At 58.3% G+C, this 21,985-nt stretch overlaps 1 protein-coding gene across 13 annotated transcripts in view; it reads left to right on the top strand.

Moving 5' to 3' along the window:
- Nucleotides 1-20,421, top strand: part of LOC123593296 (DAB2 interacting protein) — a 188,576-nt gene extending 168,155 nt beyond the window's left edge. For 10 of the 13 annotated variants that reach the window (XM_045468950.1, XM_045468948.1, XM_045468953.1 and 7 more), the window contains 8 exons: nucleotides 1,415-1,651; nucleotides 3,281-3,482; nucleotides 5,173-5,351; nucleotides 7,274-8,162; nucleotides 8,883-9,035; nucleotides 11,117-11,310; nucleotides 15,876-15,963; nucleotides 17,301-20,421. In XM_045468950.1, the coding sequence (XP_045324906.1) occupies nucleotides 1,415-1,651; nucleotides 3,281-3,482; nucleotides 5,173-5,351; nucleotides 7,274-8,162; nucleotides 8,883-9,035; nucleotides 11,117-11,310; nucleotides 15,876-15,963; nucleotides 17,301-17,468 (2,110 nt within the window). In that variant the 3' untranslated portion in view covers nucleotides 17,469-20,421. The remainder of the gene's footprint in view (nucleotides 1-1,414; nucleotides 1,652-3,280; nucleotides 3,483-5,172; nucleotides 5,352-7,273; nucleotides 8,163-8,882; nucleotides 9,036-11,116; nucleotides 11,311-15,875; nucleotides 15,964-17,300) is intronic. The other 3 variants (XM_045468951.1, XM_045468949.1, XM_045468952.1) reach the window with 3 other exon arrangements.
- Nucleotides 20,422-21,985: the final 1,564 nt, after the last annotated feature.

Below are 21,985 nucleotides of genomic sequence, written 5' to 3' on the forward strand. Positions count from 1 at the left end.
GCCTTGGGAAGGGGACAGAGGGAATAGCCAGAGCGCATAGAGTGGATGTCCTTCTACCAGGTCCCTCTGCCCCTGGGCTGCACAAGGTGCTCACCTAGGTCCATCCTGGCCCCTCGGGCTGGGCCAGAAATGACCCCTGGCCTGGGGTAGAGGCACAGCCTTGAACTCTTTGGGAACATACTTCCCATCCTTGGGCTGGGCTGTGCTTTTACCCGGTACCCGCCCAGTTCCCAGGGCAGACTGGGCGTGGGACACAGGGAAACATACCCATAGACAGCCATTTTCCATTTCCTCTTTCTGATATCTGTCCGAGGCCCGGAGGCATCTTTCTGTCCTGGACAAGGCCATCAATAGATGTCATCGCTCAGCACCTGCCCCCTGCCCAGTCCTGTGCCAGGCAGTTTGAGGGTCAGGGCTTAAGGTCGTGTCCTCCTGTGCTCCTCTGTCACTGTGTCTGTAGCATGTTCTTGTTGTTTCACTGCAGAGAGCCTGCTGAGCAGGTGCTGGGCTTGTTGGGCAAAAGCCTTTGGAGTTGATCGAGGCTTCTGATGGACTTGAGATGGTCCTGTGAACGTGGCAGGGCCGGCCTTGTTCTCAGTGTAAGGATGAGGGGACTGAATGAAGTTCAGGGAGGGCCAGGCACTTGCTCAGAGCACCCTGAGTCTGTGGCAGAGCCAGGCATAGAGTCCAAAGAGTGCTGGGGCCTGGCCTGCCCCAGGGTAGGAGGCATGTCTGTCAGGGTGAAAAGATAGGAAAACCACGTAAAGATTGGCCAGTGGGGCCTGACTGCAGCAGGCTGCGGGTGCCCGGCAGAGAGAGCCCCCGGTGGGGTGCTGGCAACCCTGCCCACCTTCACTGGGCCCCCCTGGGGAGGTCACTTCCTCCATTTCCCTTCCCACCTAGAAAGCGGGAGCTGTGTTCTCATCCTGTGATTAGCCCGTTGCCATCTTGATCATTTGGAGCTCTTCTGAAAATGTCTGATTCCTATAATATTCAAGCAAAGGGAGTGATGGCATCCAAGGGGCAGTGGTCTGTTCCAGTCGTGTTTTCCTCACTCTCCCCGAGATCTCATGCCTGGTGTCTGGGACAGAGGGTGGAGCCCCGGGGCTGGCCATTGCCGTCGAATCTCGTTGGGACCGAGACCTGGCTCCTGTGTGCCTGTGCCCATCCCCTCTCGGCCCATTTGTAGAGAGCCCACGGCCTTGCCTGGGGTTCCATGTCCCTGCTCCCTGGGCCAGGCTCTCCCTTTGCCCTCACTGCCGTGCTGCAGTCCTGTGCTCAGTAGCTCACAGGCCATCACGGTGGAGGCGTTGGAATCCAGGGCTCCATCAGACCCAGCACCAGGTCCCTGCTCTGCACCCTCCTGCCCTAGCCCCCTGCCCGATGACTGGCCCACCTTCCTCTGTCCCTCCAGTGTCTTCCCACGGGAGCTGAAAGAGGTATTTGCCTCATGGCGACAGGAGTGCAGCAGCCGTGGCCGGCCTGACATCAGCGAGCGACTCATCAGCGCCTCCCTGTTTCTGCGCTTCCTCTGCCCTGCCATCATGTCGCCCTCACTCTTCAACCTGCTGCAGGAGTACCCCGATGACCGCACTGCCCGCACCCTCACCCTCATCGCCAAGGTTACCCAGAACCTGGCCAACTTCGCCAAGTGAGTGCCGTGAGCCCGGACGGCCAGGGTCCAGGCGTGGGCATCCGCTGGAGCCCTGGGGACAGGCCGTGGGTGTGTCTGCCCTGGGGTGGGGCCGCACGGCAGGCCCTGCTTCTGTCCCTGTCCTCCTCAGCTCTTCCCCTCCCCTTCTTTCAAAATCAGATCTCCACCTCCCATCCTCCCCCTACAAAAAGTACATGGCATTTGGGTATGTTTCCTTAATTTTCAAAGGTGAGAAAAGGAGATATTTTTTCCTTCTGCTTTTTGAACTAACATTTTTATCATAAGGATTATCCCGTGTACTTAACATTCATAAGCCTCATTTTGCGATGAATGACTAACATGCCTTCAAGGGAGAATGGCCCATATTTCCTTAACCCGTCCTGCGTGGTTGGGCTCTCAGGTTGTTTCAGACTGTCCTTGTTTGATGCTGTGAAGAATGTCTTTGCTTATAAGGCGCTTCAGTGTTCTCGACTGTACCCTAGAGCGAGTGGGTGGAAACGGAAGGGCTCATTCACAGTGTGGACAGAGCCGTGCTGCAAGCCTTCTCTGTGCTGGGCTCTGAGTCACATCTGGTTCCAGCCTCCTGGACCCACATTTGATCAGGGAGAGAGGGCAGGAAGCAGCGGAGCAGTGATAGAGACGCAGGCCTCCTAGGAGGGCCCCAGCCCTGTCCTCCTAGGAGATGTGCCCCCTGCTGTGTGTCAGGACCGGGGAGGTGGGGAGGCAGTCACCTGCTCATGGAGAGGCAGCAGGAACAGAGGTGGGGCAGGCCCCGGGAGGCCCGTGTGCTGGCTTGATGAGGCACCGTGGCATTCCCGAGTCATTACATGGCAGGCCCGGAGAAGGGGGGTGTGAGACCCAAGAGGACAGCGGGATCTTGAAGTTCAGGTGGGGCAGTGGGTCCCCCACAGGGAGGATGGCCCTCGTCCGTTTTGGGTCCTGAACTGGTCAGCCTGACAGCATGGGGAATGGGGGCTGGAGAGAGCACAGCAGGCAGCAGAGAGACAGGGCAGAGGGCATAGCTGTGGTTCCCTCCCACAGAAGAAACCGCCGTGGAAGTATTGGGGGGTGGGGAGCGGCTAAGGTCAGGGGTGATTGGAAGGTAAAGTCAGCAGGCCTAGCCGGGTGGGGAGGAAGAGGGAGAAGCTGGCCACCCCCAGGCTTCTGGCTGAGCTCTCTGGGGGACAGCGGTGTCCCTACTTAGGATAGGAAGCCCAGGAGCGCGGCATGGGTTTGAGGTGACAGCGCTGAGTCGGCCAGACTCGGCCAGGCTGAGGACAGGGGAGGTGCCCGTGGATGTACACGCCTGAAAGCTCAGCAGAGAGACCCGCTAAGTGTGCATTAAAAGTCACCTGCACACCAAGCCATTGAAACTTGGAAGAAAGAGGGAAGGAGACTGACCAGCAGTGAATGGGGAGTGAGGGCCACAGAACATTCTGGTCCTGTGAGGAGAGGTCCGGGAAAGGGTCTCCGGCCTTAGCCGGGAACGAGGGCCCTGAGCCAGAGCAGATGTGTTGGCTTGGTGAAGTGAGTGGTGGGAGAGGCAGCCACAGTGGGGGTGGGGGGACTCAAAGGGGGTCTCCTGGACAGGCCCCGGGACACTTACCCTCTCTGCTTTCTGTCCAGGTTTGGCAGCAAGGAGGAGTACATGTCATTCATGAACCAGTTCCTGGAGCACGAGTGGACCAACATGCAGCGCTTCCTGCTGGAGATCTCCAACCCCGAGACCGTCTCCAACACGGCCGGCTTCGAGGGCTACATCGACCTGGGCCGCGAGCTCTCCAGCCTGCACTCGCTGCTCTGGGAGGCCGTCAGCCAGCTGGAGCAGGTGCCTGGCCCCACGGGCTCCAGGGGGGACAGAGCCGGGCCAGAGGTGGCTGCAGAGCTCAGGGCTGCCCCTCCTTCTGGACTAACTGTGGGGGTCAAAGTGTTCGCCTGCCCGGGTGCCAGAGCCCAAGGTTCCAGCCCAGGCCCTGTGAGCATTGCCCTTAGGGTCCCTGAGCCCCTTTCCCTTGATGGGCAGTGTCCCGTTCAGTCACCAGCACCAGCCACGGGAGCCCACTTTGCCCACGGGGGCTTTAGCTGTCCACACTCAGCATTGAGTGCGTGAAGGTGTGCCCCCTACCTGTGAGAAACGTGATCATCTTTAGCTGCTTCTCTGAAAATATCCTCGTTCTAGGTTTTAAGGCCACTGATGTGAAAAAGATAGACACTGAAGATGCTGCACCTCCACACGTCAGGCAGGAAGCTGCAGACCTTTCCAGAATTACCCTTGACCATGAGTTGAAAATCTGATTCCCTAGACATGTCTGATCCTGCTGCGGCCGCCTGGCCTGCGCCCTCGGTGGCCTGGGGTTCCACTGTCGCCCCAGCAGCCCCAGCCCACACCGCAAACAGTCCGGTCAGGATCCACTTCCACAATATCTGTTGCTTCCCCGGGCTTAAAGAGACCACTTTACAAACGTGGTTACTGCCTGAACAGGGATGGAAGGCCTCCTTGCTCCCGTCCCATTCCCTAGAGGTGACCCCTCAGGGCACTCCAGTGTGTAGCTTTCTAGATATGTCTGCACGTGTGTTAAGTACCCATGCAGGCACAGAGTTCTTTTCCGTTTTTGTTTGTGTTGAAGTGAGCACTGCAGAGTGCATTTCTCACCTGGCTCTGTTGTCCTCTTTCCGTGTCACTAGGGGCTGCGCTACCGCTGTGGCCTCTCGGATGGCCGCGGGCTGTCCCGCATAGGAGTACACATTTCACTAGCCCCTGTTGCGGACACACGGGTTAATCCCCGCGTCTTGTTGCTGCGGTCGTGTCTGTTCGCTGATACCCACTCCCCTTTGGCTCAAGAGACACAGGGCAGGAAACGGCAGCGGGGCCAAGGCCCTCTCTTTCTCCACTGCTGCCAACACCAGTCACTCTAACTGCCACCGCTTACGGCGTCCCGTGCCTGCCTCCGACACCCACATCTGCACAAGCAGGCAGGAAGCACAGGAGATGGCAGCCGCCGTCACAGCTGATGGCAGTGCAGCAAGAATTTGAAATCGAGGTGTTTGCCTCTCAAGTCTATGCTGTTGACTGCATGAGTTTTCACACTTTTTTTGCACAAAACCACAGAAGCCAGTGCATAAGCAGAGGGCCATCCCAGAAGTCTCTCGGATAGGGAGGTGTTGCTGTGGGAAGTTCTGGGGTTCCTCGTGGGCTCCCCTCTCTGGGGCATGGAGATGGGATGTTCTCAGGTGGAGGGCTTGGACTAGGTCACCATTTCTCCCTTTAGGCCTCTCACACCCCCCCCCCCCCCCACCGCCAGAAGTATCTGGGGGGCTTGGGAAAAATGTTCATTTGCAGATTCCTAGGCTTTCCAGCTCCTTCCCAGCCCCGTTGGGTCTGGCAGGTGGGGAGGGTAGGGCAGGGCCTGCCTTTCCAAGTGGCTCCTCAGCAGTGTTGAACCCCAGCAGGTGCAGTGCACTTGGCCTCCCCAAGTGGCACCCACAGGTCACACCTGCCACTTGCTGTGTATTTGCAGAACATTGTATCCAAACTGGGACCCCTGCCTCGAATCCTGAGGGATGTCCACACAGCACTGAGTACCCCAGGCAGTGGGCAGCTCACAGGGACCAACGACTTGGCCTCCACTCCTGGCTCTGGCAGTAGCAGCATCTCGGCCGGGCTGCAGAAGATGGTGATCGAGAATGATCTCTCTGGGTAAGAGAGGCCAGGCGTACCGGCTGTTGTGGGGTGCACGTGTAGACAAGGTACAACCTGCCTGCAGTTTCCACTGGGGAGGAGGATGTCTACACTACACAAACGTTTATAAAATAAGCTACTTGAGACTTGAAATGTGTTGTGCAGGCTGTAGGCAGTGAGCCTCCATTTGGGAAAAATCAGGGAAGGCTTCTTGGAGGAGGTAACGTGTTTTGGGCTTTTTAGGAAAAGCAATGTTTCCATGGGTGGAAAAGGCATTCTATGTAGAGGAACTAGCACAAACAAAGGCTTGGAGAAAGACAATACGTTGAAGAACGATCACTAGTCCCGAATGCCTTTAGATTACCCAGGTGTGTGTTAAAAATACCTCTTCTGGTATTTCCTGGGTCTGAATCAGAATCTCCAGAAGTGGCATTCAAGTGTATGTGTTTTCAGCAGGAGTCTGGGTCACTCTGCAAGGCTTTGAGGCTGGGCGCTCCAGAAACTAGGAGAGGTGTTGAGGCCCCGCCCTCAGACTGAGGACAGGGAGGCAGAATGTTCTTGGATGTTAACGTCAAAATGAGGACATTCCTTTGAAAGACTTGGCATGTGTAGTGAACCGTTTGTGCCCCACTCACACACTGCCCTCCCAGGGGGCATCTTGGACTGGCTAGTAAGGCTTATGCAGCAGAGTTGGGACTTGGGTCTTGCTCTGAGGTGGCAACGGCAGCGGGCTCGTAAGCAGGCGAGGGCGCGGACATCCAGAATAGGGTGTGTGGTACACAGGACTGGGGGTGCTTCCCAGCTCCCGCTGAGCCCCGGGGGTCCATTCACACAACCTGCCAGATGAAGGAGAGCGGGTCAGGTGGAAGGGGACGCACCTTGGTTAAGAGGTAGCCAGGCGCGTGGGTTCCGAGGAGACCTGACCGCGTGTGTAGCAGGACAGCCAAAGCCTGAGGCCGGTCTGGGTTTCTCCGGCTCCGTTGCCTGCCGGTGTCCAGCCGAGTGGCTGCAGCCTGCCCCGCCCAAGTTCCATCAGTTGGGACTTGTCACTTCCTCTCCATCCCAGGCTCCCCGTTGTTGAAACCCCTGCCCGCTCAGAGCCTGTTTACCTCCCCCAGCCTTCCCTCCACAGCCGACCTGACCCTCCACATTGTGCCTTCTAAGGAGTGGGCTTCCGGGGAGGGGCCAGGGAAGAGGCTGGAAGACTGGGGGTGGGTACGGCTCCGCCTCTGCAGGTGCAGACCCTCCCTGCCTGAGTCACACCTTTGGATCCTCCTCTGAGTCCTTGTTTTTGCCAGGAACACCAGCCCCCGCCTGCCAGTCAGACAAAGGTGGCAGCAGGAGGCGGGGTGGGGCGGGGGGTGGGGGGGTGGGGGAGAGGCCTCACTGGGTCCCCACTCTGATTATCAGTCTGGTGAGGAACGAGAGGGAAGAGGCAGCAGGGGCCCTTGCGGCTTTGAAGTCAGAGTTCTTAGTGCAGGACCCTTGGATAGCAGAGAGCCACTGCATTGTGGGTTGGGGCTTAGCTAAGGGGAATTTTCCAGAACACTCCAGGCCCCAGCACTCTGTGTCCCAAGATGCAGCTGAGCCAGGAACAGGCGTACCAGGCAGCCTGACCTGGAACTAGCAGCGCTGGCCCCTAGAGTAGAGGTTCTGTGCAGGAACGGCCACCCTGGCCACTCAGTCCCCGTGGGGGCTTCTGCCGGGGTCGGCTGCCAGGGCTGTGGTTTGGTTTGCGGCTGGGCCACTGCTCCCAGCCTCTCCCACTTTTGCAGCCCACGCACCTCCTCTCCCCCACCCCGTCTTCCCTCCTCCCCAGCCCTGCCTCAGGCTGCCAGGCCCTGGCAGGTCGGCGGGGCGCTCGGTTTGGACCCGCCTTGGCCACATTCACAGTTCTTCTCTTCCCCCTTCTTTCCCTGTGTGTGCTTGTCTCCCTGCAGTCTGATAGATTTCACCCGGTTACCGTCTCCAACCCCCGAAAACAAGGACTTGTTTTTTGTCACAAGGTCCTCCGGGGTCCAGCCCTCACCTGCCCGCAGCTCGAGTTACTCGGAAGCCAACGAGCCTGATCTTCAGATGGCCAATGGTGGCAAGAGCCTGTCTATGGTGGACCTGCAAGATGCCCGCACGCTGGACGGGGAGGCTGGCTCCCCGGCGGGCCCCGACGCCCTCACTGCCGACGGGCAGGCGCCGGCATCGCAGCTGGTGGCCGGGTGGCCGGCCCGGGCGGCCCCGGCGAGCCTGGCAGGGCTGGCCACGGTGCGGCGGGCGGGCCAGACGCCGACCACGCCGGGCACCTCCGAGGGCGCCCCCGGCCGGCCCCAGTTGCTGGCGCCACTCTCCTTCCAGAACCCCGTGTACCAGATGGCAGCGGGCCTGCCGCTTTCGCCCCGCGGCCTTGGTGACTCGGGCTCTGAGGGCCATAGCTCCCTGAGCTCCCACAGCAACAGTGAGGAGCTGGCAGCTGCCGCCAAGCTGGGAAGTTTCGGCGGTGCCGCCGAGGAGCTGGCGCGGCGGCCCGGGGAGCTGGCGCGGCGGCAGGTGTCACTGACTGAGAAGGGCGGGCAGCCCACGGTGCCACGGCAGAACAGCGCCGGCCCCCAGCGGAGGATCGACCAGCCGCCGCCTCCGCCCCCACCGCCACCCCCCGCGCCCCGTGGCCGGACGCCACCCGCCCTGCTGAGCACACTGCAGTACCCGCGGCCTTCGAGCGGACCGCTGGCGTCGGCCTCGCCTGACTGGGCTGGCCCCGGAGCCCGGCTCCGGCAGCCGTCGTCCTCATCCAAGGGTGACAGCCCGGAGCTGAAGCCTCGCGCCGTGCACAAGCAGGTCAGTGCTGTCGTCCGAGGGCGGGCCATCATCCCCCATGTCACGCTGCTCCTCCTGGTCATCTCACCTGTGCCCAGCTACCATCCCACGCTGAGTGATGCCGCACGTGGCCCATCCCGCCGGCCTGCCACACACACCACCTCCCCTCCCCCGGGGGCCACTGGCCCCCGCCCGAGTCCTTGAATCAGGGACAGCGCGGCCTGAGGGTCTCTCTGCCCCTTCTCCCAAGGGCAGCGGGGGTCAGGGAGAGAAAGGAGGGAGGGCTCTATCCATCTCCAGCTGGAGGCCTGATAAAGCCCTGCCCAGGGTAGGAGTCAACCAGACCCCCAGCACATCCCCCCCCCCCTCCCCCCCCCCCCCCCTTCGTGTCTCAGCTGGCCTCCAGGGCTCAGCTGCTGGGGCGAATGGTGTTCCTGTCACCCTGGGGCCGCACACAGTATATGGGACAGATGTGTTGTGACTTGCATGACCACCTGCCTGGCCGAGCTCACTTGCTCTCACCTGGGCGGCAGAGAGCGGTGCTTGGGCCACCTGGGCTCTTGACTCCGCCTCAGGCCACCATCGAGAATGGGAGTTCCTGAGTTGGGGGTGGCATCAGTAGGCGCCTGGCCAGCTGGAAACCCCCTGCCCCTGCCATGCCTCTGAGCCACTTGTCCCCGTGACTCACCTCGTCCCACCCCCCTGTTCCCTCCAGCCCCTCACGGCTGTGTTTCATTGTAGGGCCCTTCACCCGTGAGCCCCAATGCCCTGGACCGCACGGCCGCTTGGCTCTTGACCATGAACGCGCAGTTGTTAGAAGACGAGGGCCTGGGCCCAGACCCCCCCCACAGGGATAGGCTAAGGAGTAAGGAGGAGCTCAGCCAAGCAGAAAAGGTAAAGCCGGACCCTGGCAGTGTGGGGCAGGGCGGGGCTGCCTGCCCAACGACGTTCTCTCCCCTTGAGCCCTGAATGAAGGGTGCTGCTTCTTCCTGTGTATGGCTAGTCCTCTCTCAACCCTTGGTCCCCCATGAGGACGGCAGCCAGTGGAATCTGGAAGTAGAAGCAGCAAGAAGGGCTTAGTTCAGAGCTGAGGATTCCTGTATAGGCTGCACACGAGACTCACTGGAAATTGTACTGAATCCAGACTCCCAGGACTCGGTCCTCAGACCTCTGGGAGGCCCCTTCCCTGAGTGACCGGGCAGCTGAGTTTCTGAGAGTGCCGGACTTGAGGGCTGGGGGATGCCAAAGAGGCACATGGAGACCGTTGTGGGGGCGCTTCGTGCATGAGCAGCAGAGAGGTGTGGGTCCCCAAGGCAGCCGGGAGGGCTGCCCCCCAGCCAGGCCCCCCCACTCTGGGTTTGTGCCTAGCCAGGGCCTGAGAGAGAAAGAGCCAGGGTGAAGGGGTGGGGCCAGACTGCTACTGCGAGGCTTGCTTCCCCCTAGGGAGAAAAAATGGTTCTAAAGTATCCAGATTCCACCCCACCACACACATCCAGCATTTGGGGGGGGCAGTGGGAGGGGCTTCTGTCCTCCCAAATTCTCCCTGCTGTTATGGCACCTGTCCTGGATCCATGGCTGGTTCTCATGTCCCCCTGCAGGCCCAGGTCAACACGGGGCCCCTTGCAAGGCCACCCCAGCATGGCAGCCACATCCCCCGCTTCCTTAGGTGCCCTCGCCTCTCAGCCCCAGGAAAGCCTGTAGCAGCCTCTCGGGCAATTCCACGGAGGTCAGGGTGGCAGCTCTCCCTCCTCCTGGCCTAAGGCGAGGTTCATGTCCATGCTGCATTCCGCCACCTTCCACCATCCCCTTAGTCCACTGCATCCACCTGCTTTCACCATAATTACGTGAAGGGGACAAGGGGACGTGGGGCACAGTGCTCCAAGAGCCAGCGTTTGTCTGGGCAGCAAGGAGAGCCAGCCTTCGCCCGGGCTCCCCGCGTGAGCCGGGCTGGGCTCTGCACGTCTCTGAGACTCCAGTTCCCACTTGTGAATTGCAAGGACCGCCCAGACCATTTGCAGGGGTCCGGCTGCAGCTGGGGTGTCCCCTTTCCTTGCTGCTCCGTGGCTGAACGAGCTCCTGTTTCTCTCACCCTCTCCACTACTAACGCTTACAGGCAAATCCAGGAGGCCTTGTTCCCTCGAGCTCCCTGGAGACCTGGGAGGGTCTTCCCTACCCCTCTCTGGCCAGCTCGGCAAGACTTGGGACGGGCCGAGGTCATTTCTCCCGGAGCCAGGCTCTCTGTGGATCCAGCTTTGCTGTAGGACCTTTGCTTTGAGTTGGGGCTGGTCTCTCACCGGTCTGTGGATTTGCCGCCTCCTAACCTTTGGGCGGTCCTTTGCTGAAGTGAATTAGGCCTCCGTTGCCTGGGACTCAAGGAGAGGCTCTTCCTGCCTCCTCCAGCCCCCATACTGTCATGGCATCCTGGCCCCCAGCCCCTTGATTCTAGCCTCAGCCCCACTTGCCTTTAACCTCTCTGTCTCCCCCTTACTTCCCCACACCACTGCCCTTGCTTTAGTTTCACACAGAGGCTGGGAGGCTAGGACCTTACCCCACTGGTCAGTCACTCTCCATGTGACCGGGTCACCTTGCCTTCTGGGCCTCGGTTTCCCCTCCTGTAGAGTCCCTGTCTCTCAGGATGCTGTCAGGTCTTAATATATCCAAGAGTGTTTTTAACATTTGTTTATTGTATTAATGACGACAACAACAACCTCAGTGCCCTAGTTAAACCGTTACTTCCGAGATCTGGGTGTGAGTCTTCATTCCCTCACAGCTGTGAGGCCAGGCTGCAGGGGTGGGAGGTTGAAGCGGAGAAAGTCCCGGGTGGGGACAGGCCTTGCGTGTCACCGCCACCCCTCTGGCTGGGCTCCTTAGGAGTCTCCGAGCTGGGCTCCCTCCTACCCGTGCTCCCGCTTGGGCTCACGAGGTGTGCTCTTTGTCCTGGGTGCTGTGCCCCTGGCGCGCCGCCCCCTTGGCAGGACCTGGCCGTGCTGCAGGACAAGTTGCGGATCTCCACCAAGAAGCTGGAGGAGTACGAGACCCTGTTCAAGTGCCAGGAGGAGACGACGCAGAAGCTGGTGCTGGAGTACCAGGCGCGGCTGGAGGAGGGTGAGGAGCGGCTGCGGCGGCAGCAGGAGGACAAGGACATCCAGATGAAGGGCATCATCAGCAGGTGAGAGCAGCCGGTTCTGGTCCCCCGCACACAGAGCAGGCGGGCCGTCCTCCTGATGAGGGGAAGGGCTGATCAGCCGCAGGATGAGCCAAGGGTGGAAGGAGGAGAGCGTCCCAGGCAGTGGGGACAGCATGGCACACGTGTGGCATTAGGCAGCCTGGACTGCAGGAAGCCCTACCCGGCACAGGGTGCACTGATGGTGGAACGCGAAGTCGGGTGTGGCAGGAGTGAGGTCAGACAAGGCCCTGTAAGGAGTCCTGTTTTCTTGGTAAGCCCTGTCAGGGGAGCTAGGATTGGGGGCGCCTTGAAGCACAGTGAGGACCCAATTCTGGGCAGGAAAAGTAGACATAAATGTCATTACATTCGGTGGGTGAAGGTGGGCGGGGGGGGAGGAAGGCAAAATGTCCCCCAAGTTTCTACCAAGAGCGTCTGGGTGTCTTGGTGCCAGTTGCTGAGATGAGGGTCTGGGGAGGGGAGCAGTTGGGGTGTCCCAGCCATTCCAGTTTAAGGTGCCCTTGGGTTACCTGGGAAAGATTTCCAGGGAACCATTGGCTCTGATGCTGACTCTCACCTTTATTGATGGCTTAGATGACATCCTGTGTTGATTTTCTCTCTCTCATTCTCTCTCTCTGTCTCCACCCATGGGTAGGGCGTCTGTAGGCAGGGAGCACAGTGAAGGTGTAGCGTCCCAGCCATCCCACAGCGTCCCGATTGTGAAGTTCACGTCTTCATGACAGTAATACAAGGTAGCAGAGGAAATAGCGTGGACTTTCTAGCTTGTTTTCACGGCATAAGAGCCTGTCATCTGGACAGATTTAGCAGGTGTGCCGTACCCAGAAGTTTCCCCACCTGGCCTCATGTTTTGTCCACTACAGAAACCCTTTCCAGATTCTTCCTACTTAGACTACCCGTTTCTCTGCTCCTAATTCCTGTTTGTTTCACTTACCTATGGGTGTGTTCATTATAAAATGGTTAACGTGAGCAGAGATCCTGTAACCAGAGTGACTGTTAATCCACTGTTCACTTGACAGCCAGCTCTGTTCTTTGTGTATGTGGTTCCGGGAATGGAAATGCTTCTCAAACTAACCACCTCTTCCTCATTGTATCTCTTCTCTGAGGAGTGTTGTGGTCTCTGAATTCAGTGGCTTACTTAGCGCGTTTATTTCTACTAACTATCACAGTGTATTTCCTCCATAATGGAAATGTCAAATTAGATCAGTTTGGTTGCTAGCATTGTTTAACTCTAGATTCTTACCAGTTTTTGTGTCTACTTGTTTACCATTCTATCACTATTTGGGGAAAGGATATTGAGTGTCCAATCATAATATGGATTTGTGTATTTCTCTTTTCTATTGTTTTCGATTTATGTACACTGAACCTCTGCAACCACATCTAGGATTGTTTCGTGCTGGTGATGAACGGATCTCTTTATTATTATGACATCACCGTCTTTATCTCTCATAACATTCTTTGTTCTGAAATCTACTTTGTTTGATGTTAATTACAGGTGTCTCAATTTATTTTGATTAATATTAGCCAGGTGTATCCTTTTTTATCCTTATACTTTTAACCTATTGGTGTCTTTCTATATAAATGAATTTCTTTTATAGACACCTTATTGGTTCTTGCATTTTATCCAATCTGACAGTTTCTGCCTTTTAATTGGAGTGTTTAGACCATTTACATTTAATGTAATTATCAATATAATTATGTATGAATCTCTTATCTTGCTACCATTATCTATTTGTACCATCTGTTTTGTTCCCTTTTTTCCCCGAACTCTTTTGGATTGAGCATTTTTTATGATTGCACTTTATCGCTTATTGTCTTACTAGCTATGTCTCTGTTGTCACTTTAGGGCAGGAGTTGGAAACTTCCCATAAGAAGGCAGATAATAAATATTTTAGGCTTTGCAGGCCATATGGCCTCTGTAAGTATTCAACTCTGCTGTTGTAGCAGAACTATGTGTGTGGTGTGGCTATTTACAAAAACAGGCAGTGGGCCCAGTCGGGCCCTCATTCTCAAGCTATAATAGTAGCAATTCTGTCATTATTTTTGTTCCTTTGTACTTAAGCTATCTTTTTTCTCTGGCTGTTTTTAAGATTTTTTTTATCACTGATCACCGATAATTTGATTATGATGGTCCTTGCCTTGGTTTCCTTCATGTTTCTTGAGTTTGAGCTTTTGGCTCTGTGAGTCTACCCTCCTGCTTCCCCAGTCTCTTTCCTGGGAATCCCATCACCCATACGTTAGGCTGCTTTATATTGTCCTACACTGCACTGATGCTCTGTTGTTCCCTTTTTTCACTTTTCTTTCCTGCCGTGTGTTAGATCATTTCTGTTACTGTGTCTGCAAGGTTACTAATCATTTCTTCTTCAATGTCCAATCTGCTATTAATCCTATCAGTATTTTTTTCATTTCATTTCAGATACTGTATTTTTTACCTTCAGACTTTCAGCTTGGTTTAAATTCTATTTCTCTTCTCATCATGCTCCTGCTTTCCTCTATTTTCTCAGCCATGTGGAATGTATTTACAATAGTTTCAGTGTCTGCTAATTCTGTCATCCGTGACATTTCTGAGTCTGTTTTTATTGATTAATTTTCTTCCTGGTTATCCGTTACATTTTCCTACTTCTCTGTATGTTTGGTGATTTTTGGTTGGATGCCAGACATTGTGACTTTTGCTTAGGTGTGGAATGTTTTGTGTTCTTTTAAATGTTTTTGGGCTTTGTTCTGGGACACAATGAGGTTATTTGGAATTAGTCTGATTCTTTTGAGGCTTACGTTTAAGCTCTGTTGGGGTGGGTCTGGACAGCTTTTAATCTAGCCTAATCTGACTCCATATTGAGGCAGTTTCCTTCTGAGGATTCTGCTTTATGCCCCTGTGTTAGCACGTCTTCCTACCCTGCCAGGTAGGAATATTAACTCTTCCTGGGGCTGTTTTGTTCTCATGTTTCAGTGGTGCGTGCAGACCAGTCCTCAGCCAGAGACTCAAGGGGAGCCCTCAGGATATATGTGGAGCTCTCTCTGTGTCTTCCTCTTCTTGGGTATGGCCTCCCTGGGTCTCCTTTACTCCATGAGATTACTTCCCTTCTTTTTTTGTTTGACCTGGACGCTCCAGGCTGTGAGAGGGGCTCAGCTCGTGCATTCCCTTCTCTTAGGAGACACTGCCAGTTGTTCTGTGTCTGGACACCACTTTTTCATACATTTCATTCGGTTTTCTGGTTTGTTTATTGTGGTCACTGTTTGACGGCAGAAGGGTAAATCCAGTCCCTGTTACCCCACCAGCCAGAAGCACAAGTCTCTCCCCTAGAGTAATTTCCCTTCTGACTGACACCATCTAATGCCTGTCTTCTCCTATTCCTCCCTTCCCCCTTCTTACAGGCTTTTCTCAATGTCTGATCTTTCTGTGACAAGGAACCCCCCCCCCTTGGCATGGCCCCACACCCCTTCCTCCTGATCAGTGCTCCCCAACCGCTGATCCCACCGACTTCTCACAACAGCCCTGCGGGTACCTGCCCCAGCACCGTTGACCTCTCTGTGTACCTTCTGTGACAGGCGCTCAGTGCTCACCCAGGGGTTAGGGGACCGCTCTGCTGGCCTGGAGAAGTTGTGCAGGTAGAGAGGGGGATGAAGCCTTGGGAGTAGGTGAGCTTGTCTGGAGAGCAAGAGCGGGGGCTTGGGCAGACCCCAGTGGAGACATGCTGGGAGCAGGCAGGACAGGCATCTGCAGAGCAGTAGCCTTGGGGCTAGGAGGCAAACCCAGAGAGCGTGGGGTCCGGAAGCTAAAGGATGAGCATCGGAAGGTGGGTGTCATCCGCAGTGATTGACAGGTGTGTGAGGGACCGGCAAGGTGAAGCCAGAAGGGGTTTCAGGGAGGGAGCGGCTGGCAACAGACACACACATGCCTTAGTTCTGAGCCTCTGCAGACGGTATTCCTCCCGTCTTCCCTACGCTTACCCACATTCAGACTTGCTTGTCCCTCAGATGTCCGGTAAGTGCACCCACCCTCCAGCGCAGTTGCCCACTTCCTCTTCTCCGTTCCCATAGCCTCTAGGCTGTTGTCTGCCTGTCTGTGTCCCTGCTGTTTTGTGAACTTTTTGAGCGATGGAGATCTGTACTTTTCATCTCGCTACTTTGAGTGCCTGGTACATCTTGGCATGGCCTTGGTGAATGCCGAGGCGGCGGAGAAAGCCCTAGAGCCCTTCAGGGTTTCGTCTTCCCGCCTGTGCCATGGGTCTTATGGCATGACCTCACCTGCCCTGCTCTGGGAGGCGGTGAGGACCTAACCACCACCCCCAACCACCGCGGCTCCTGGAAGAACATCAGGAACTGGGCAGCGCCAAGGGTTTCTGGGGGATCTGGGAACAGAGTCTGGAGTAGGTGAAGCATAAGGGAGAAGTAGACCCAGCTCGTGTCGGCTGTCGGAGGCCAGCTGGAGGGGCTCCCCTGCCGTGTCCCCCTGTGCAGGTGTGATGGCTTCTTCCCACAAGGCCCCACGCCCCCACACCCACCTCCTCACCTCCCTCAAGTGCCAGCTCGACTGTCCTTGTGTGTGGTCACAGGTTGATGTCTGTGGAGGAGGAGCTGAAGAAAGACCACGCTGAGATGCAAGCAGCTGTAGACTCCAAACAGAAGATCATCGATGCCCAGGTGGGTTCCGGCCCTGTGCTCGGCCATAGGCATTAAAGGACCTGGGTTGGGCAGCGGGTGACTTTGAGATCTCTACATCCTCATTAATGCCCCCCACTATAAAAGCCGAGGAGGAACAGGAGGCCAGGATCTGTGATCTGGAAAGTCAGATTTGAAGGTCTCCGTGGACCACAAGCTCATGGGGACAGGCTGTGAAAGTGGTGGGGCAAGTCCTTCCCTACCGGGACAACTTAGTGGGCACTGCCTTTCCTCAAGGGTACTGAGCAAGGACTGGAAGCGGTTGGGAGGGGAACGGGGATGGCTTCAGGTGACAGCAGGCTGGGCAGATGGAGCAGGGGGGCTCTTATCTGTGGCTCCCCAGCTGCATTGAGAGATGTGGCACATAAGAGACTGCGGCCACCATTCTCCTTCACTGCACTGTTTCCTCTCACTCACCCAGGAATAGGACCAGGCCTTGGTCAGACTGTAAACAGCACAGGCTGACCAGGAGCTGTGACCTCTGTGTCACACACTCACACATGCACGTGAGCCAGGGCGCACACCCTTGGGGCTCAGGTGGCTGACAGGTGACACCACTAGGGCTGCTGTTTGGGTGAGCAGCAGTGGTGTGAGAGACGTCGTCAGAAGGCAGGCTCTAGGAGGTCTCTGTCGGTGACGTCGAGGCCTCCTCCTCTTCCTCCTCCTCCTCCTCCTCCCCCCGGCCCCCTCCCCACCTCCTCCCGGCCTCCTCCCTGCCTCCTCTCAGCCTCCACCCAGCCTCCTCCCTGCCTCCTCCCAGCCTCCTCCCTGCCTCCTCTCAGCCTCCTAGCCTCCCAGCTTCCTCCCTGCCTCTTCCCAGCACCCCCCTCCCCCTCCCAGCCCCCCACCTCCTTCCTACGTCCTCCCAGCCTCCTCCCTGCCTCCTCCCAGCCTCCTCCCTGCCTCCTCCCAGCACCCCCCTCCCCCTCCCAGCCCCCACCTCCTTCCCGCCTCCTCCCAGCCTCCTCCCTGCCTCCTCCCAGCACCCCCCTCCCCCTCCCAGCCCCCCACCTCCTTCCCACCTCCTCCCAGCCTCCTCCCTGCCTCCTCCCAGCCTCCTCCCTGCCTCCTCCCAGCACCCCCCTCCCCCTCCCAGCCCCCACCTCCTTCCCGCCTCCTCCCAGCCTCCTCCCCAGCACACCCACTGCCCCGCCTTTCCTGCCCTTCACACTTAGTGTACTCCTGGTGCCCCCACCCCGTCTCCTCCCAGCACCCCTGGTGGGCACACTTAGCCCCAGGGAGACCCCTGCCCCAGTACAGCCCCCCTTTGGTCCAGGGACCCCTCCCGTGGCCCCAACTAATGCCCCATTTGCCCCCAGGAGAAGCGTATCGCCTCACTGGACGCCGCCAACGCCCGCCTCATGAGCGCCCTGACGCAGCTGAAAGAGAGGTACAGCATGCAAGCCCGTAACGGCGTCTCCCCCACCAACCCCACCAAATTGCAGATTACCGAGAACGGCGAGTTCCGAAACAGCAGCCATTGTTAACCTGCCCGAGGAGGGAGGACCATGGTGGCCCAGAGCAGGCCTCGGCCTGGGGCCTGGGGAGGAGTGCCCCCACAGTCGCAGCCTCCCGCGCAGGGGCAAGGGGGGGCCCAGGCCTCCTCCCCTTCCCTCCACCTGCGGTCCAGGAGGTGCCGCACAGGGAGCCTGAACAGACTGACGCGGCGTGGGCCCGCTCCCCTCTCTTCTGGCCCGAGAAGCGAGTTCGGTGCAGGCCGGAGAGGCCCGCACGCTGGGGGTGGGGCGGCCTGGGGGGAGCAGGGGGCCTGCCAAAGTACGTCTCCGTCGGTTACTGAGTTTGGTGTGTGTCACCTTTCTTCCTTGACCTGGCCAAGTGCATGTACCCCTTCCCCCTCCCCAGGGAGAGAGCGCCCGCAGGGCAGAGGGTTAGAGAGCTAGGGGCCCAGGCCCCTGCCCTGAGGGACTTGTCCCTTAGTTCCAGGGGCGGACGGACAGGCTGGTCGGCGGGCAGGGAGAGGGTGGGGAGGACGGAGCTGCCGGAGTACCTGTCCTGCAGGGCTCCCCCGAGCCCCTGCCACTGCATGCGGCCTGTCCAGGGACCTGCCTGGCTGTGAGGAACCGAGGATTCACCCCTGTACCTGTCCCCAGACTCCCTGCCTCTTCCCCCCACCCCCACCTTCCTTCCTTATTTTGCCAAACAGACCCAGTGAGGATCCTGGCCCGCTCTTCTGGGCCCTCGTATCTGCGGGGAGGATCTGGAACCTCTCTCACTTGCGCAGGCCGAGGGCTCCCTAAAGCCAAAGATCTGGGCAGAGTTGGCCCAGATGGCACTGTGCCCGATCCCTGCCCTTCTCCCGGGGCCAGTGCACCAGGGCACCGTGGCCCTGCAGGGAGTGGCCAGCTGGTGGTGCTTACCCTGAGAGGAAGGCTGATCTTTCCTGATTGATGATTAAAAGAAATTCTAATGCCAGCAGGCCCTGAGAAGGTGGATAACTGTGATTTTTTTTCCTTTCACAGTATGCATTAGAAACAAAAGCCCGCTTGCTCGCTTGCTGGAACACAGGGGCCTTTTAAATTGAGCGTGCGCACTGCATGGGAAATAGCGGCCCTGGAGGATGTTAGACTTGCTCCCTCTCCAAGACAGCAGCGGCCTGCACCAGGCCCCGTGTGTGCGGCCGGCCTCCTCCTCACCCTTCCCGGGCCCCCGGCCAAGGACCCAGGCGCTGCAGACAGGAGAGGGGCACATCCCACAGCTGGGGCCGGTTTTCCTCAGCTCTAGGCCGTTCTGTGGCTTCTCAGCCCTCCCTGATCCCCACCCCTTGCGGGACATAGGTGGTCAGGAGCTTGGGTCTGTCTCAGTCCCTCCCTGGTCCCACCCCCAGCCCTGGGGGTCTCCAGCAAGAGCTGGGCATTTGCCCCCCTCCCCGGCAGAGCCCGGGCTAGGCGAGCTGCCCGAGCCGCCCCCTCTGCCTTGGCCTCAGGAAGCTGAGACCCTGGGGAAGAGCCCTGAGCCCTTCCTGCCGCAGCCAGGGCCAGGGTCACCACAGAGCCCACCAGGTCGAGTGCGGGAAGGGTGGCCCAGACCACGCTGCGCCCCATCCTGGCCTCTGGGCAGGGGCTTTTAGATGAAACCTGCAGTTCAGTTAGGCCAGAGACTTGCCGCTGAGGAGAGGGCAGGCCCCTAAGGGTCACAGACCTCAGGAAGGAAGGCCGTGGGGGCTGTGGCCCTGCCCCCACCTGTGGCCACACAGGCAGGGCCTGGCCCCAGTGATGTCCTCTGGTTCGGTCTCATCCCCCCGCTGCCCGGTGAGCCCTCCCCTCCTCCCCCCCCCCTCCCCCACCGATGCCTCGATGCCTCGTAGAGCAACCTCGGACTGAGCGCCTCTTAGCAATACGGGGGGAGGTTCCCAGGGCCCGGACGGCAGGGCGTAGGAGGCCAGCATGCGTGTGGTGCTGGTGGCCCTTGGCGTGGGTGTGAGCTCTCAGGCCGAGAGCCTTATTTACTTAGTGCAAAAACTGTAAAAGTGTACAGACTCTTCACAGATTTTTATCTGAATTGCAAGTCTGACAATTTTTGTAAATGTTCTCGGTGTTCGACTGTAATGTAACTATTTCACCTAATGGTTGTACATAGTCCTTTAGTCCTGGTGCTGCCGAGGGCTGCCCGGGACCGCTGCTCTCCGATGGTTTGTATTTTATTTTTTAATCTAGAACAGTATTGGGCAGGAGGAGGGGGTTTGGGGTTCGGTGTCGGGGTTTCTCCCCACCTGTGGCATGTACCCGTCGGCTTTGCAGCGTGCTGTCTGGGTGGGGTGCTGGGGACACGCGCCCTGTCCGGGCCACACAGAACCTGCGTCCCGGGGTGGGGCCAGGGTGCCAGAGGGCCAGAGGGAGGGGGAGTGAGGGAAGGCAGGCCCTGCTCCGGGAAGGTGAGGCCCTGGGCCCAGAGCCTGCTGGAGACGACTGTCCTCCCTGGCCGGCACAGAGAGGCCTGACTTTTTGCTTAACTTTTACGTTTAGGGTGAAGGAAACTGCCAAACTTCCTATAAGTGAAGACTTTTTTCCGACTGCCCAGAAAGGGGGGGGTGGGGAACCAAGGCCAGAGCTCCACACGCCCCCCCACCTCCCCCCTATAGAGCGTCTGCCCCCAAGGGGGGGGGGGATATGGGGTACGCCTCTCCCTGCCGCCCCGCCCATCAGCGGAAGGCAGGCTGTCCAGGGAAACAGCCCCTCTTTTCTACACCTTTGGCCCCAAATCCACCCCCGGCCCCACACCACCCCCCGCTCCCCCTTTTGTAAGTATGTGAAAAAGAAAACCACGCAAACGTTGGAGTCTTGGCTGGAGCCCCTCCCAGCTGCGACTTTGAACTGTGTAATAATGTACAGAGAAAGTTGTTGGTGTTCTAAGACTGTGTGGCTGTGCAATTTCTGTACATTTGCAATTAGAAATATTAAAGATTTATTTAGCTATTTTAAACCTGACTCGCCTCCATTCAGCTGCGTCTCAGGAGATTTCCTAGGCGGTGACTCTTGAGTTGTGGGTTGGTATTGTCCTTTAGCAAGGGACTGGCCCTGGGGTTCCCTCCGGTGGTACCGGCGGACAGGGCAGCCCTCCCGGAACCGGTAGTAGTGTTGGTCTTGGCTTACCGAGTGACCTGAGACTGTTTCCCGTTGGGCAGTGGAGCGTTGCCTTCCCAGGGCCCTTCCCGGGCTCTGACAAGCTCAGAAGGGAGCTCTTTGCTGGTCCCACACCCCCAGGGGGATGGCGTGGCCCCCGCACTCGCTGCAGGAGATACCGTCTCCTGCCAGGCTCTGCTTCAGATGCCTTCCCACCCACTAAAATCTGACTCCAGGGGAGAGGGGAGAGTTTGGCCCATGTCCCCAGCAGGTCATGGCTGAGCTGGGCTAAACCAAGCTTCTAAGGCCTGGAAGGCCCCAATTCATGAGGCTGTCACAAGCCAGACCCACTTGCAAGGCCAAACCCAGGGCCTCTGAAACAAGCCATCCCCCAAACCCCTTCGTCTGCACCCATGCACGGGGACCTTGCAGCCCTGGGTCCTACTCAGCAGGTCCCAGGCACCACCCAGTAACCCCTAGGGGTCAACACCTCTCCTGTTGACACATGGCTAAGAGGGGGCCCATCCGGGCCTCAGCCCAACCCCTCGGAAACGACACAGGCACAGGAGCCCGGATACTCTAGGGGGCGGGGATGTATCCAGTCAGATCACCCGATGGAGACCTTGGTCTGTCACCTACACAGGTGTCTCTAGCTCATGCCAGGGACTTGGGCCCTGGCTGTCCAGCACTCCCAGAGAGAAAGCCCACGGGCGCTCCTGTGCTCATCCTTGAAGGTAATGGGAGGGCTGGTTTGAGAGCGGGATGGCGGGATGGCAGGGGGTAACAGAACCCCAGTGTCACTGTCTACACACTCCAGCCTGCCCTTGTTCCTGTTAGCCCCGGGTGACTCCAAAGCCATGTGGTTCTGGGGGCGGCGGCCTCCTGCTCCCCGAACCCATGCTCACGCCTCGCCTCAGCCACTAGGAAACGTTACCGCCCCTCCCCCACCTGCCCACACTGCCACCTGCCTGCCCAGCGCTCCCCTGGCTGTGCCCCTCCCTCCACCACGGCCCCCTGGCCTCTGACTCTCAACCTCTGGTCTCTGGTGAGGACCCCTCCCTCTGTCCCACCCTCCCCATCGTCTGCATTAACACCCACACCCCCACTCCCTGCATTAGACGGACCCCTTCCCTCCCAGGGGCCTTCTCTGTGTCTTTACCGCCTTCCCCACCGAGCTCAACCCCTGTGGTCTCCCTTTTTAGCCCCCTTTTCGGCAATATTCTTTGATCACATCAGCCCTGGGATTACCCACAGCCCATGCGTTCTGGGCGGCCGAACAGAAGAAAACACCCCAGTCCGCACCGACCCCTGTGGGTTCTGTGTCCCTCTCCTGTTTTCCACTACAAGTAACCAGACCTTCACCTCTGCCGTCTCCCGAGCCTGACTGCTGCCTGCTCACAGTGCCATCCTGCTGCCCCCCCCCC

This window comes from Leopardus geoffroyi, chromosome D4, assembly GCF_018350155.1.
Source record: "Leopardus geoffroyi isolate Oge1 chromosome D4, O.geoffroyi_Oge1_pat1.0, whole genome shotgun sequence".
In the NCBI taxonomy this organism is placed as follows: Eukaryota; Metazoa; Chordata; class Mammalia; order Carnivora; family Felidae; genus Leopardus; species Leopardus geoffroyi.